Here is a 16276-nt window from a genome sequence, read left to right on the forward strand (position 1 = left end):
GCATTTTTGATAACATGAATAGATTAGCCTAATTAATCTGGAGCCAAAAACTAGATCCAATATCCAGAATATTTTTATTTTTGTGTTTAAGGGAGTTGGTGTTAGATCAACACTGCTGGAGAGCCATAATTTAATACACTGTTTTGTTTTTAAATCCTGAAACAGTGTTTCATGGTAAGCAACTTATGATCCCTGAAATAACATTAGAACTATTGTGGAAAGCAAATTGATTTAATAATTGCAGGATATTTATCGACTTACTGGCAAAAATAATTTTCCAACGAAAGACTAAAATATTTGTTTTGATAGTTTTAAAGTTTAAGAAACTTCCCAGACTATATCTCCTATATAATATTTTGATTGTAGAAATTCCCTTCTGGACAAGTCCCATAGGATTGCAACAACAGATGCCACATACAAATTTATTATGTTTAGACTATTAGCCATTATCTTATGTAATTTTAGAACAATATTTTAGACACATTTAGTCGTTATATAAAAATCCTACATTTCATCCTAGGAGCAACATCATCACAATCGCAACCATCTTCAGAGGAAGTGGTTACTATTTTTCCCTCTAAATAACAAGTCCTCCTACCATCCCCAGGCATCACTGGGAGGACTTGTGCACTTATTACAGATATAGGGTTTCAGCCTTATTAACATAGATATAACAATCTTTCCATTTCCAATTCAAAAATAATAAACTCTCCCTTCTCACATTCTGCCAAATCTCATTGGCGAAGAGCTGACAATTTATTCTCCCAGAATCTACATCTTACTAAAATAACTGTTCAAATTGGCATCATTCTCTACAAGAGGCAATCGTTTAAATAAAAAAAAAACAAATACAAACATTAACCAACTGCGATACATCAAGACAGGTTCATAAACCAAGAATTTTTATTTTTTATATTGAATATACCGTAGCTGTTAATTGTTCTTATACAGTTATGCTACCATGCTAAAATCTTTGGTGTTTACATGAATCATATAGGTTATTAAATACTGTTTTTCGACACATGCTCATAAACCATTATTTCTTTTTTTTTTTCTTAAGCTAGATAATCGTACTTTTAAAAATAAAAGGAAGATTTGACTAAATTTCTCTTTATATACCAAATAAAAACAAAATTTTTTAAAAAGCATCAAGCGATTAATATGACCGAGACCTGGAATTTTGCTGAAATCTTACACAGTAACTATATTGCTTGACTAACATTTAATCATAACCAAAATTTGAGTTTACATACTTCATAATCTCTTTATGTGTGATTTTGAAGCCTTTAAACTCTCTATTCTTGACTATTTGAATAGTGTGGGTACGTTTGTGCGTGTGTGTGTTTGCACGTCACCCAGACTCAGCATAGCAATGTGTGGCCAGGAGGGTACAGCTAGTATATATAGTAATCCAAGGTAAGGTTTGCATCAAAAGAATGAAAATCTGGTGAATCTTTACTGTATTTATATAACAATACTCAATAATAAATAGAATTATGTTTATACAAATATAACAGTTACACATTTCAAAACATGTTTTCAGCCATATTTTTAATAAAATCACACATCGTCAGGTCTAAAAAATAGCAGTTTGTATCTACAATATGAAAGCATAATGGGCCTTTTTGTTGGCTTGAGGATGCTGAGTTTATACGACTGAAACATGTTCTGGAATGTGCAGCCATGCTATGTTTGTATAAAATCCTATAAAATATTTTATCATGTCTTTATTAATTTAGCCTTATTTCTAAATTTATTCCATTATTTCTAAAAAAGTGCTGTACAAGTGCTATAATAATTTCTTCCCAAAATATATCACTGAGAGAAAAAAATCCGTTATGGATTTAGTTTTTAAAACCTTACAACAATAAATTATTAGTGCAGAGAAATATCAAAAAACGTTTCATGCTTAGGAATCACATTAATGATTGTGTGAAAAAAAAAAAAAAGTGCAAAGAAATTTTTAAATTAGATTCTAATTTAGAATTAAACTTATTTTCAAAACAAAAATACAGAAAAATGTTTTTAAAACTTTGATGTACATACCCTTCACAGGAAGAACATGCCATATTACAAAAATTACGTAAATTGATCAAGGTTTTTTTTTTGGGGGGGGGGGTTAAAGAAATTCAAATTTATAAGTAAGCGATAACATTATGTTTTGATCTGTCATGTTTTATAAACAAAGAGAAGACAACTCCAATCAGATTATAGAGATCAAAATCAACCTCATCATGGCTATAATTTCCTATTAAAATCGCATTAAGAAATGATTTTCTATAAATAAAAAAATACTTGATCAATTTTGATTTTTTTAGAATATGACATCTTCATTCCATGATGGGTATGTATAGAAAAGAATTTTCTGCAATTTAGTTTTTTTAAAAATAGGTTTAATACAACTTTACACATTTATTTAATGCTGACATATAAAGATAAAGCCTCTTAAATTATTTTGATTTAGTAAATTCCGAGTGACGTCAGGATATAGTGTCATGCTAAATACATTCCTTTCAACTGCATTGATAAATGGGGTGCCGAATTTACATGTAGTTCTCTTTTGTTATTGTTTTGTTTTTTGTAAATCAAAAAGCATCATAAATTCAGAGATTCAATAAACTTCCAATAGAGATTTTTGCAGTTTAGAAATTGATTTTCGTCTTTGAGGTGATCGTCTAATTTTGTTTCTTGTTTTTGTTGCTTCAAACATTAGGACACAATTGGTTTGACGGTCTCTAATATGTCAAGCCCAGTCGTCCAAGGAACAACTTTAGCTTTCAAAGAATCGTCTTTCCCTTCTTTTTGCATACGTTTTATTTTCTTCCACAGAGAAAAGTCAGTCCTGGGGAAGACAAAGTCGTTTTCTGAGAGAGTGAGACAGGGGCAAAGATCATAACTGCCATCGCCAACATAGGCAACATGAGAGAATGTAACCCCTTCTGTCTGGCGTTGTTTCAAATAATCTTGCAAGATAGTTCCTTTGCATAAGTTTGTCGTACTCAGTTTGCACCAGTCTTGTTTGTGGTAACAGTGCACTCGTAGGCAACCCGAAGAATCAAATTCGGCTGGGTTGGTGAAGGTGGCAGAAAAGAGGTCATCAAGTGCAGCATTTTGGAGAATCTGCTTGATGAAGACAGAGTTGGCATCGGAGATGATAATCAGTTCGACATTGTCTCGGTTCATAAAGTGCAACAGATCCTTCATCCCAGCTATGAAGGGGATTTCGTTCATACATTTGAAAATCTGTTCGGGGGTGATCCCTTGCTTGTGGAGGTGTTCGAACACAGCACCCATGTAATAGACCCAACATTGGTTGTTGTAGCTCTCCTTGATCTCGGCAGGAATTGGCGACACAAGTTTCGTCACATAATAGTCACTGTTGTCATCAATGAGGGAATGGTCAAAGTCAAACACCAACAGCAAACTCTTTGTCATCTAATTAGAAAGGAAGAAATTATTAAATATTACAAAACAATCAATTCAAAACAATAACAGACATGACTAGCATCTCATGGCAAATGCATTCAACAGTGGACAACTTATTGTTTGCTAAATAAATTTTAAAAACGTTTTCTCAATGAGAGGGGGGATACAACTGTACACATTTTTTAAATGTTGACATGTAAAGATGAAGCGTAGTATTAAAACAGATACTATACTTTGATCCTAGCCAAAGTTGAAGGCAGCAATTTTATACTTGCCGCCAATTATGATCAAAGATTTGTCTCACATGGACTCAAATTAACCAATCATTTGAAATTGAAGCAAAAATGTCTGCTGTAAATATTGAAAATAAATTAAAAAAATTAAAAAAATAACAAAACTGTTTATAACACAAATATTTGCCAAGTTGACAACATTTTAATGGTTTATTATTAGGAGATTTGAATTTTTTCCTCACGGGAAGGCAAGTATTTTTTTAAAGTGGAAAACTTTCTTATTGTGTATTTTTTTTGTTTTACAGCAGAACCCCAGATATGGCATTAATCCATTCCGAGGTTGGGATCGTAAGGTAAAATCATCGTATGGCAGGGGCCTAAGCAAAATTTTATACAGTACATATTAAAAATTAGTAACAAGATACAGTACAGAATATAATACAACATTATAAATAACTGAGATTGTCAGACTGACTTCCTCATCTTGGTTGTTATAGTCACAACGTTCCGGCCGTTTTGCCCTCCAGCCTTCATCAGGTGTTTTGTATCGAACTGGGGAATCGTTTGTTAGGAGTCTCGAACCCAACCCTTTATTATTATTACGGGGTACCGTGTTCGGACTCCAGCTAGGCTCTGGGACATAGTTGCTGACTATAACAACCAAGATGAGGAAGTCAGTCCGACAATCTCAATAAATGAAAACACCTCATCTCAAAAATACAGACAATTACTATTATAAATAACATCGGAAAAACATTGTATTCCACATCGTAAGCTGATAAAAAATGTATTTCGGGGTTCTACTGAATTATAGTTCGCTCAAAAATAAATTCAATAAAATCTTTGAAATAAAATCCCCAATAGACAAAAATAAAAATTGTAAATGGATTTCTTCTTTACTGGCTCAGGACAGAAAAAAATAAACCATAGCATCACAACAGATACTAAAAAATATTGTAAAATTGGCAAATATATATATTCAGAGCAGTTTTTCTTCAATTTCAAATGATTATCCTTAATTGGTTAATTTCAGTCACATGAGACAAATCCTTGATAGTGATTGGTGGCAAACATTAACTGCTGCTGATTAATCAACAATAATTTACAAATAACGAAATATAAAATGTGTTTTAATGATGTGCTGCAACCTCTATTCCAAGATTCCATCATTATTGTTTTTGAAATGTTAAATTTAAAAATGTAATACATCTTATGGCGGACATAGACGTCCCTCCACTCATATTTTACTTATGTGTTTTTTTGTTTTTTTTTAATTTCAAATTGTTATTAGATTATTAAACAAAAATAAAAAAAATACTTAGCATTTATTTATTTATGATTTTAACACTGAATAACGCCAATGATAAAATGAAAACTGTTTTACCTCGACTGAGTATTGTTTCGTTTCGGCATTTACACAATTAACTTCGGTTGGCATTAAATAGCAGATTCAACAAACGAAACGAACCTAAAAAAAATAAATAAAATAAATAAATAAAAAATCACATATTTACAACGAAAACAAAAAAAAAGAGCATACATTATTAGGAAACAAAATTTATTTCAATATTTTGTTGTTTCTTTCTTTTTTAAATTAAAATATGAATACTAGCTGTACAAGTTGCCCGGGAGTCTTTACTTTAAATATTTTTTTTTTTTCCAATTCTATTTTTTTTAACCAACTTTTTAATAGCAATTTCTTTTTTCAACATAAGATTAATGTGTATCATTTCATCAGTAAACTGAACAAAATTGGGTACTTATGCAAAATAGGGATCGCATTATTGTCGGCATATTCAGAGAAGGTTAAGTAAAGCACCGGAAGGTGTCGAATGACAATTTCGTGTTTATTTTAAAGAAAACAATTTATGTATTTAAAATGCTAGCAAACAGTTAAAAATTAAGAGATAATTATATTTAAAAACATTAACAATCATTGTCAATGAAAAGATACTTGTACAGATTACGAACCATGCTGAAATGCTGTTATTATTTAGAAAGATTTTCTTAACATGGAAACAGATTTTTTTTTATCTGTTATGTACTTTCACCTAACAATTTCATAAACAAAAGATATAGTAAAAAAATTTAATAAGCAAGAGATACTTTTGCCAATTATCAGCTGCTGTGATTTAATTGACTAAGTGTTTTGGCACCTTCCGGTGATTTATGTAACCTGTCTGAAATATGCAGACGATAATGCTGTCCCTATTCTGCATATGTCCTCAATTTTGTTAGGAAACTTTCTCTAGTTTTTTAGTTTAGTCTATATTGTTTTAACAGCTAAAATTATTACCAAACTTTCAGTCTTAACTTGATTAAATTTCGAAATGGCTTTCTATTGTTGAAAATTCTGCAAAAATAAGCAGGCACCTCATTGGTTGGTTTGACTGCTCATGCTTTTGTTTGGACCAATCAGATGGGTTCTTGTTAGTAAGCGCCCTTTTTCAGTTTCAGCAAAAATGGTAATTGAGTGAAGCCGTGAAACTCATTCTCCTTATTTTTGAGGCATGGAACCTTGAGTATTTTTGTCTCTCTAAGACATAATTAATAGCCCTGCAGTGGGGTGAAATGTTACCTTTATTTGAAAACACTTATGCACGATGTTGGGCGAAATATATCATTGGCACTTGTGCTGCTTCTTCGGATGGAATTTTTTTCTTATATATTATGAAATAGAACACGTACATCAAATCTGTTGCCAGGGACGCTGGGAAAATGGTGGGATCCTTCTATCGCTCCAGAAGATATCTCACTACTGATGCAATTCTCTATCTGTATAAAAGCCAAGTACGTCCAAGGATAGAGTACTGCTGCCACATCTGGGAAGGAGCTGCTAAAAACAGCCTATCCTGCCTTGACAGAGTACAAAATAGACTTTGTGGTTTAGTGGGGGGATGCCCTTTTCTCTTCCCTGCAACCTCTCTCCCACAGAAGAGACGTTGCGAGCCTGTCTTTGTTTTATCGTTATTTCCATGGCAGGTGCTCGTCTGAGCTCCAATCCCTCGTCCCCCCCTCGCCAATCTTTCACGAGAAACACCCGTCTGGCTGAAACTACTATCAATAATTTCCCCCACTCTTTATCTGTGCCTAAATCCAAATGTTGATTCCATGAGCAAAGCTTCTTTCTTAGAACTGCACGCCAGTGGAACTCTCTGCCGCTTGCCTGTTTCCCACCTGACTACAACTTGGACATCTTCAAGTCCAACATAAACAAACTCCTGACAAACCGCCCCCTTAAGTAAGACACTATCAAAACCCTTAATACTAATGATTACTACAATACTATCTCATTGATTACTGTACACGCAATAACCCTTATCCCTGAGTGGCCTTCGGGCCTTGATAAGTGGTGACCCCCATGTAAAAAAAAAAAAATGTCTCTCTGTGACAATTATAAAAGTTTACAGTTTGACTCCCCCTTGTCTGCTGTCCGGACGCAATTCACCATGAACTCCAAAGACAGCTACTTTAATTCATTAATGTCGCAATAATTCTTCAAACAACATAAAGAACCGTATCCAGCAACTACCGAAGAAATCCATGAACTGTTACCCGTTACGGGCGTTATTCGCTCTATCGAGCAGATAGCTAAAGATGGCCCATCTTTTTTGAAATGTGGGATCATCTTAATTTAAGAGTTTCCGTTGAAATTTAAAGGTGAGCCTGTTGTGATTTTTGTTGTCTTTCTTTCATTCTGCCAAGAGTAAACCAATGTGGGATTTCTCACACTATTCTGCAATTAAAATGTTTCCAAAATTTGAAAGAATTTTATAAAGTCAAGAATTTTTTTCCTTTTCAACTATTGACAAAAATAAATAAATAAAACAGCTGATTTGTTTACGAAGGAATTGAAATATATTCTAGCGGATTTAATTTCGTAATTTGGACAAACTATGCAGTTCGATACAAAAGTAAATTTTCTTGCGTTTGATGAAAGTTATTTGTTGTAAATTTGTTTTTGCTCCTTTTTGCGTTTATACTTTTGACCAAATTATTATTGTTTTTATTTATTTTTTTGGTTCATAAATAGTTAAAGTTGAAATTTTAAGAAGCGCCAAAAGAATCATTGAACCCAAGCTATACTTACTTTTTTATGCACTCGTATATTTTGGACAATTTTTTTTTTATTTGTTTGTTTTTGGAAGAACTTCTTCCAGAACAAGGGGAGACAAATCAAAACCCTATCTGAAAATGTCAAAGTTTCGCGTAAATAAACTAAAGTAATACAGATAACACACAAATGAATTATTTGAACATTTATTGAATTAAATTAAAATGAAGAAAATTCTGAAATCAATGAAAATTGTGGTAATCCGGCATCTTCCTCAAGACAAGATTGGCAAAATACTCTCTAACTCCATAGCACATAAAAGGAATGAAAGTTCACTAATCAGTGGTATGTTACTATGGAAACAGTTTTAACTTAGAAGAACAGAACTTCTTTCTTTTAATAATACACACTTTATTTATTTTAAACAATACACAGGACTTTTAAAATTTCAAACAATATAATCACATATTTATTAATTATTAATAATTTAATTGTTATTTATTTAAATAATGATATTTTTAAAAAAATATATATTTTATGAATTGTTCTGTTCACAAATACACATAAAAAAGGTTAAAAAATATGGATTTTTTTTTTACAGTTTCAAAACTATGAAAAACAAATTTAGTAATTAAATAGCAAATTAAACCAAATTTAAACTGCATAATAATGTCGAGTCCAGTACATTATATTGTTATAGAAATTGCATTTAATTCTTTGACACCAAAGAAATATTCCTGTAGGTAACTATTGAAATTTCCCAAGCTCATACCTTCCATGGCTCTCAGTTTTACCTTACTAGTGCTCCAGGTCCCTCCGATTGTATTAGTATGGGCTGTTGGATCATACGGACCTACAAAAATATATTTATGCTCCACTATAAAGTGGTTAGGAAGGGCATTACACATTCGCCAACTATCTGTTACTATACATGTTCCATGTAGGGTTTCCACATCTCTCGATTTCACTGGTATTATCATTGTTACATTCGTTCCTCATTCCACCATACCCATTGTCCTTCTTTGTATCGTCCACGGCGATATTTCCTCCACATAAATTTGCTTTCATCTATTTCAATTGTCTGATTGGGACCACCCATCTGAAGAAGGTTATCAACAAGGAACATAGCATAAATTTCGCAAAGGAAATCATACTTTTTTTTTTATTTTACTTCAGTCGAAGTTCTCAGAAATCAAGGGGCCCACGACCTGGGGCTAACACTTGAACTCTATATGAGATACATAGATATTGGAATGTTCCATTTAAGGTCTTTATCTCTCAAGCACTGAGTAAAGAAATTGAGAACATAATTTTCCTCTCCCAAATTAAACATTTTTATACGTTGTAGTATATCTTTCATGTTGGTCTCATCTCTTACTGGATTCCAGGACAAGAATTTATCTAGCCTGGTGGAGTATCCAGATTCGTGCTATTACTTGAGGTAATATCACTTGGAGAAAGTGCACCATTCCTCAGAAAAGCAGTGGGGTAGCCGTAGTGAGGAGATCTTATTTGGGCTGCGAATACTATGTTATTTTGAATATTTGGTCAGGGTTTACTTCCAGGGAAAAGTATCCTCATGCCAGACTGTTCTGGCAAACCCGTGTACAGAGAGACCTTAGACACTCGAGGATAGTGTCTAGTAGGCATTCAAGTTCTCCTCAGTAGGCATTCAAGTTCTCCCCACCAGTATTGGAGACTTCGTGGTCAAACAACTGTCTTTTTCATGACATGTACTTGTGACTCCTCTATTGACCACCAATAAATTACCTCTAGTATCTGATTAAGTGTTAAATGAGCATGGCCAAAGAAGAAGCCAGCACGCACAGTTTCAGTTTTTTTTTTTGCATTTGAGACAAGCCCAACATTAGCCATCTCTACATTTCGTTGCATCTCTCTTTTGTAAGAACATCTAACATGGATGGGTACACTTATTGTAAATGCTGGGATTTGCAATTAGGCCATGTTTCGCTAACCATTCAAGAGTCTTAATTCTGTCATTTGTTTCTAACAACCTGTCTGGTGCTTCTACATTATTGGAACGAAATTTTGTAATCGATAAATGGAGTTTTCAGATAAAAATCAATGGTTTCAACTTATTCTTTTGTCAACTCTAATGAGTTACAATGACAGCTTTCAAATTATGCAGTCAAAATTACCTGGATATTACTGAATTATTAAAAAAACAACTTTAATCGTGTTAGTAGGTGAAAAATTGCCGCCATCTTTGTTTAATTCAAACAGAAAATTACCTCCCTGTTGAACTCTGTGTTTTACGATCATTTTCATCAAATTTTATTTTTATTTTCTTTAATAAAAATTTTTCTATCTTATCAAATTTCGTAATTTCTGGCTATAATCATCGTAAAAATATGAGGAATACATAGATACCATTGTTTTCATGTGAAATTCAGTTTTACAATTTCCGAAAATCTCGTCCCAATTCTGTAGAAGCGCCGAATGTCTTTGTTAGAGTACTCCAAAAAACACAAGTCACCTACAGGTAACACGTCTTCAACAATTTTCTCCATGAGAGAAGAACGCGTACGATTTTCTGATTAATTGTCGATAAGAATACTAATAATTTGTGCGTGTTTTCAGATCGAATAACAAAAGCAACAACAACAGCAATAATAATAAACCCAATAATAACGATAATAATGACAATAAAAATACTTAAAAAGTGTCATTTTTATGTTCATAAAATACTACTACAAATAATAATGTCATTTATTTCATAAATTAAAATATTTTGTTTTTTAAAGTATCATTCTTCAAATAAATAGAGATATACATGTGACTGGAGACCGCTTGTGAATTTCATACTCCCATGAAACTTCCTCCTTTAGAGGAAGCAAGTTAAACCCAAATAGGGTTAGTGCCAACCGACACCAACACATAACCTGTGTGAGAACTCCTAGTGAATGAAATAATAGTTCAATTCAAACCAGAAAAAAATATTCTAGTTTCTATTCCTAAATAATTAAGGCAAATAGCAGATATTTATCTAAAAAAAACTTTCCTAATAGGAAAAACTTTTGGCGGTGGTGGTGATGGGGGTTTATTTTACCCTTTGTCCCCATGCAGTCAATGGGGGGGGGTAGATATTTGATCATCTTTTTATATATATATACTTTTTGTATGTGTGTGTGTAAATGCCAACATTCTGAAAAAAAAAAAAAAAAAAAAAAAAAAAACTTTAGAGTAGGGATTCACTGCAAACGTGGCATGTCCTGATTAGCATGCATTACAAAAATTATGTGCTGCTGGATAAATTTTTAACAAAAAATATCATTCACAATAACAGTCTGATATTTTGTGTTGAAAAAAATGACAGACCTTTATTTAAAAACAAAGGGAATAAGTCGGTCTGTTATACATAATTGGTCTTCCACATTAAAAACATACAATAAAAACTCAATAAATTCTGTTTCCTTGTAATTATTTTGCTATCGTATCATTTTTCATAATTTTGGGAATTTATACTAATTTAGACATGACACATAAGCATGCAATGTTTTCACCTGAAATGCGTTTTTTAAAAACATCATTAACCTGCACAAGTACCCCCACCCCAGTATATTTTAGACTGTTTCTTGTATTACCATTCTAGTCTTCAAAGGTTAATGAAAGTATTTTTTTCTTTTCTTTTCTTTAAGGGGGTACCTTTTTTACCAATGCCGAAAAGGGACGGGTGTGTGTGTGTGTGTATATGTATATATTACATACCCAAACACGGAAAAAATAGAATTTCATTTTCGGGCACTTTTTACGATAGCCAACAAAACAAAAAAGAAATGGAAATAAAATAAAAGGTAAGTTTTTATGACGTGCCCCAGCGTATTATAAACACCCCAACCTCCCCATGTTAAGAACGATTTTCGGAATAAACACCCCTCCCCCAACCTCGAAAGCCGTTCTTAACATGGGGTGGTTGGGGGTGTTTATACTACGCTGGGGCAGGTTGTAAAAAAATGCCAAATAAATACACAACATATAAATTCTACCAAAGGCAAGATAAGTTACTCTTCTTAGAATATATTTAACGAAACCTATTTTTATTATGTAAGTTTATTTAATAACTAGCGGGGGGGGGGGTACCCGGCGCTGCCCGGTTGTATGGAGGTGTGTGTGTAAGGGGGTGGGGGTAGAGTAAAGAATAAGCGAAGTAACAACCCTGTTTAAATATTAAAAGAAAAAAAAAACAGTTAAACTTCTTAAAAAAAAAAAAAAAAAAAAAAATCGGTGAAACCAAAACTCCAAAAAGAAAAGAAAAAACCAAAAACAAAAAAAACAAAAAAAAACAGCGAACAAACGTAAAACTTCTTTAAAAAAGAAATCGGAAAACAAAAAGCAAAAATGATGAACGTGTTCGAAAAAACAAACAAAAAAACACAGTGAAAAGCGAAAGAAAAAAAATGGCATAAATAACCCTTCGATTCGGTTAAGTCCATTGTGCGTTTCACCCAGTAGAAAGCATAGAACGAAAAGGAACGTTAAAATTCCATTCCAGGTTTTTTTTAAGCAACTACGAAGTAAAGAAAACTCAAACCGGCGTTCCTTCATAACTGTCCCTTGTGAACAATCCTGAAACGGTGTAAGTGGTGGCGGGGGAAGGAGGAATTTATTAGAGAGAAAAGATTTTACTACTTTCATTGATTTTAACCGATTTTGGCAGTGAACTCTCAGCAGAAAAAATATAGGAATCTACGATTATCGAGGAAGTGGAAAGATAATAGGCCTATAACACACCTCAGATATTGTGCTGCAGTTTGTGCATATTACATTTGCATGAAATGTCTTGATTTTTAATCCTATTAAGGTCAAAATCAGAGGGGAAAATGAGGGAAGGAATGAATAAATATCGAAAATTTCAGGAAGATTTTGCTAGATTTTTAAAACATGGGTGTGTCTATGGCTTCAAAAACGTCATTACATAGAAATGTTGTTTTAAAGAGTCAATAATGGAAGCATGATTTTTGTCTCGCATTTTCATTATTTTTGTATGCTGTAAAATTTAAAAACATATTAGCAGTTTCTTTGAAGCTTTTTCATTTAAATAGAAAAAAAGTTAGGATGATAATATTCAATTAATTACAATTACATTGTGTTACATATAGAGGGGTGAAACTGTGGCGCGCGTTGGACGTACCTACTCTTCTACCTGGTTGAATATTGTTAAAACTTATTTTAAAGCGTATATTTATTTTGGAAAAGTAGTAACAAGTCTATTGAGTTAGAACGAAAAATGTAGCAGTTTCGTTATAGCCATTTGAACCAATGATAATGCTCCAAAATCGAAAATTAAAGAAAATACAGGAGGGACATTATACATTTTCCCACGATTTATTGGACGGATTTTTACCAGTATTTTTCCTTATTCTTTATTTTTACATCACTATCGAGACTTCAAAAAGCCGTGGTCATTTTTTTCTTGTTCTCATGTAACGCTGGCAATTACTTGCTATTCGAATTGAATAAACATTTTAAAGTAAGTAAGAACACTAAAATTTATCCAACTTGGCAGAAGAGTAACTTATATTGCCTTTTATTAACAGTTATGTGTTCGTTTATTATTATTATTTTTTTTTTATTTTTTTATATATAAACCTCGTTTTCGTACCTCGGTCTATTGTACAACAAATCCAATTTTCGATTTTTGAGCGATTATCGAGGGTCCAAATGGCTATAAGGAAACCGCCATTTTTTTTTTGTTTTGTCAATTTTTACGACGTGACTGCCCCCCACAGTGCCCCAGCAAAGCACTCCAACCTCCCCATGTTAAGAACGGCTTTCGGAATAAACACCCCTCAACCTCGAAAGCCGTTCTTAACATGGGGAGCTTGGGGGTATTCCGAAAGCCGTTCTTAACACGGGGAAGTTGGGGTGTTTATATGCTGGGACACGTCGTAAAAATTGACCTTTTTTAGATTTTTTTTTTTTTCGTTCTTACACAGACTTGACACTATTTTTGTTTCAAAGTAAATAAACGAATTAAAAATAAAAAGTTAAAACACAAAAAAATTATCCAGGTCGGTAGAAGAGCAACTTTTCTTTACCTTTGGTAACCATTATTTGTTGCGTTTCTTTCTTTCCCGTATTTTATTTTTATTTATATATTTATTGTTGCTGGCTATTGTAAAAGAAATGCTCCGTTTTTCTCATTTTCCTAAGTTAAGCATCTTTTTACATATTCAATTTCGCCGTGATTGAATACTTCTATAAAATGCTGAATCCGAATTTTATTTTACAGAATTTAAGGGGTTTATTTTGACAGATTCACGGTAATAATGGCACAGGTGAAAATGGTATAAAATGAAGAAATAAGGAAAAACGGCACAACAAAGCAAGAAAATAGAACAGTAGCTCTCGTGACTAATTTATCAGGCGACCCAAAACATAAACTTAAAGACATGACCGCGACCTCATTGTTTGTAACCGTATATGTGTTTACGAGTTGGTACATAAGAAACCAGCCTAAGAAACTCACGGGTGAATTTACGGACTGTGCTATTTTTTTTTTTTTAATAAAATTTTCAAGTCAAATTCAATTTTTACAAATATATTTGGTTTATCTAATAGCTAGGTAAAAGTGCAGAATAGTTAAAAAGCCCCCCCTCTCCAAATATTAAGAATGGCTTTCTAAATAAAGTTATTATATTTCAGGCATGGTCCGTAAACTGCACACGTACCTGAATTTAAATTTAACTGTTTGTGTGTGTTTTGTTTGTTTGTTTTGTTGTTTACTTATTTTGGTAAATTCTTACGATGTGCCCCTCTGCCCCGCTCCACTGCCCCAGCGTAAACCCCCATCTTCCCATGTTAAGAACGGCTTTCGGAATAACCACTCCCACAACCTCGAAAGCCGTCCTTAACATGGGTTGTTGGGGGTGTTTATACTACGTTGGGGCAGGTCGTAAAAAAATTAAGTTGTAAGTTTAGTTTGGAAAAATTCGATTTGGTTTTGGTTCAAATTCGTTAGAAACACAAAAATAAAGAATACTGAATTTCTCTTAATAATTGGCATTAAATGTTTATCAATATTCCTACTTTGTGGCATCTTATATTTCAATGTGATGGGTATTTTTTTTGGGGGGGGGGTGCTTATGCATTTTTGTTACCGCGCTATTTTTAAATAGTTTTTGCAGGTTAAATGCTTCGCGACGATATCTTTTTTATCATTAAATTGTTAGGTGAAAGCACAGAATAGTTACAAAACACCCTCCCTCCCCCATGTTAAAATGGCTTTCAAAATAACGTTATAATTTCAGCACGGTAACAAAAGTGCATAAGTATCAAAATTTTACAATAAATTGTAAAAATAAAAAAGAAGAAAAGACCAATGTAATTTTAAAAGTGCAAATCGTCAATAGAATTTGGGACGCTAAAAATGTATGTACACGTATGTCCAAACTTTCATAAATTCATCTGCATTCACGTACTTTTATGCTTTGTTTGATATTTATTCTTGCATATTTAAAATTACAAAAATATTTCTATCAACACCGAATTAACAAATCCATCTTATTTAAAACACAGATTTTAATGTTCGCGTAATGGAACGACTAACTGAAGTTTAAATTTTTCTTTGACACAATTAAACAACTTCGATTTGCATTAAACACAATTTTTTTTTCAATATAAAAGACTTAAAATTTATTGTACAATTTTGAGGAATTTTTAACGCAAATTTTTTTCTTTTCCAAATAAAATTACAATATTCCATGTTTCGCTTGTTTTCTTTATTCTTTATTCGTTTTTTCAAAGACTTCGTTTCTATGCAACTGAAACGGTGTTTATTTTATTTTATTTAGCGAATTAACTTTTAAAATGGTCACCAGAGTTTTAAATTAAAATAAAAGGTATTTTGAAGATTGCACGTAATCAAAATATTTTACAACGTTTAAAGTCGATAGTTAATTCAATTGTATATTTACCTTGATCGGTTGTTGGTTCGTTTCGACATTCACTAACAACCTCGGTTGACTTAAAAACTTCAACTCGTACGAACGAAATGAAACGAAAAAGTTCACCCAATTTATATATAACATCTCTCCCTTATTTTACAAACGCTTGTACTGGCGCATATTACGAATCGAATTTATTTATTTTTTATTATTACATTTTCACCCCAAACAAGGCATATTGCCATTTTGTTGTAGGGGGCTACTAACAGGGGCATGGGCATCAGGGGTACTGTGTAGGGAGTTGGGCAGCAAGATGTTGGTTCACGTTGCACTTGAACTTCTGCATGTCAGTACAGTTGGGGAAGCAGGGAACCGGCAGGGAATTCCAAAGTTTAGCTGTCCTGAGGAAGAAACTACTGGAGTAGAAGGCTCTCTTACATCTAGAGATCTCTATTGTGAAGGAGTGGGATTTAGCTGCTTGTCGGGTTTGTCGGGGTATTTACGTCGAGGGGGCACAAGTGCTTGCAGTTCGTCAGAGCATTCACCGTTAAAGTACTTGTAGAAAAGGCAGAGGGATGCAACATTTCGTCGATGGGACAGGAGCTATCAGATTGGCGACTCTCTTTTGAACCTTGTCTAGGAGCGAGAGACTAGTG

General features: G+C 33.0%; 1 protein-coding gene across 1 annotated transcript; it reads right to left on the bottom strand.

Moving 5' to 3' along the window:
* Positions 1-1036: 1036 nt before the first annotated feature.
* Positions 1037-15734, bottom strand: LOC145292156 (pyridoxal phosphate phosphatase PHOSPHO2-like). The gene is made up of 3 exons (XM_080138296.1): positions 15651-15734; positions 5044-5127; positions 1037-3435 (listed from the first exon to the last, which is right to left on the bottom strand). The coding sequence occupies exons 2-3, from the start codon at positions 5095-5097 to the stop codon at positions 2710-2712; spliced, it is 780 nt and encodes a 259-aa protein (XP_079994422.1). The 5' UTR covers positions 5098-5127; positions 15651-15734; the 3' UTR covers positions 1037-2709.
* Positions 15735-16276: the final 542 nt, after the last annotated feature.

Source organism: Euprymna scolopes, chromosome 13 (genome assembly GCF_053919585.1).
Source record: "Euprymna scolopes isolate OS-2025 chromosome 13, ASM5391958v1, whole genome shotgun sequence".
Lineage (NCBI taxonomy): Eukaryota > Metazoa > Mollusca > Cephalopoda > Sepiida > Sepiolidae > Euprymna > Euprymna scolopes.

Coding starts and splice junctions, on each gene's coding strand:
- LOC145292156 (XM_080138296.1), bottom strand. CDS start 5,097: ATGCCAACCGAAGTTAATTGTGTAAATGCCGAAACGAAACAATACTCA. Junction 3,436..5,043: donor CGAAACAATACTCAGTCGAG/GTAAAACAGTTT, acceptor CTTTCTAATTAG/ATGACAAAGAGTTTGCTGTT.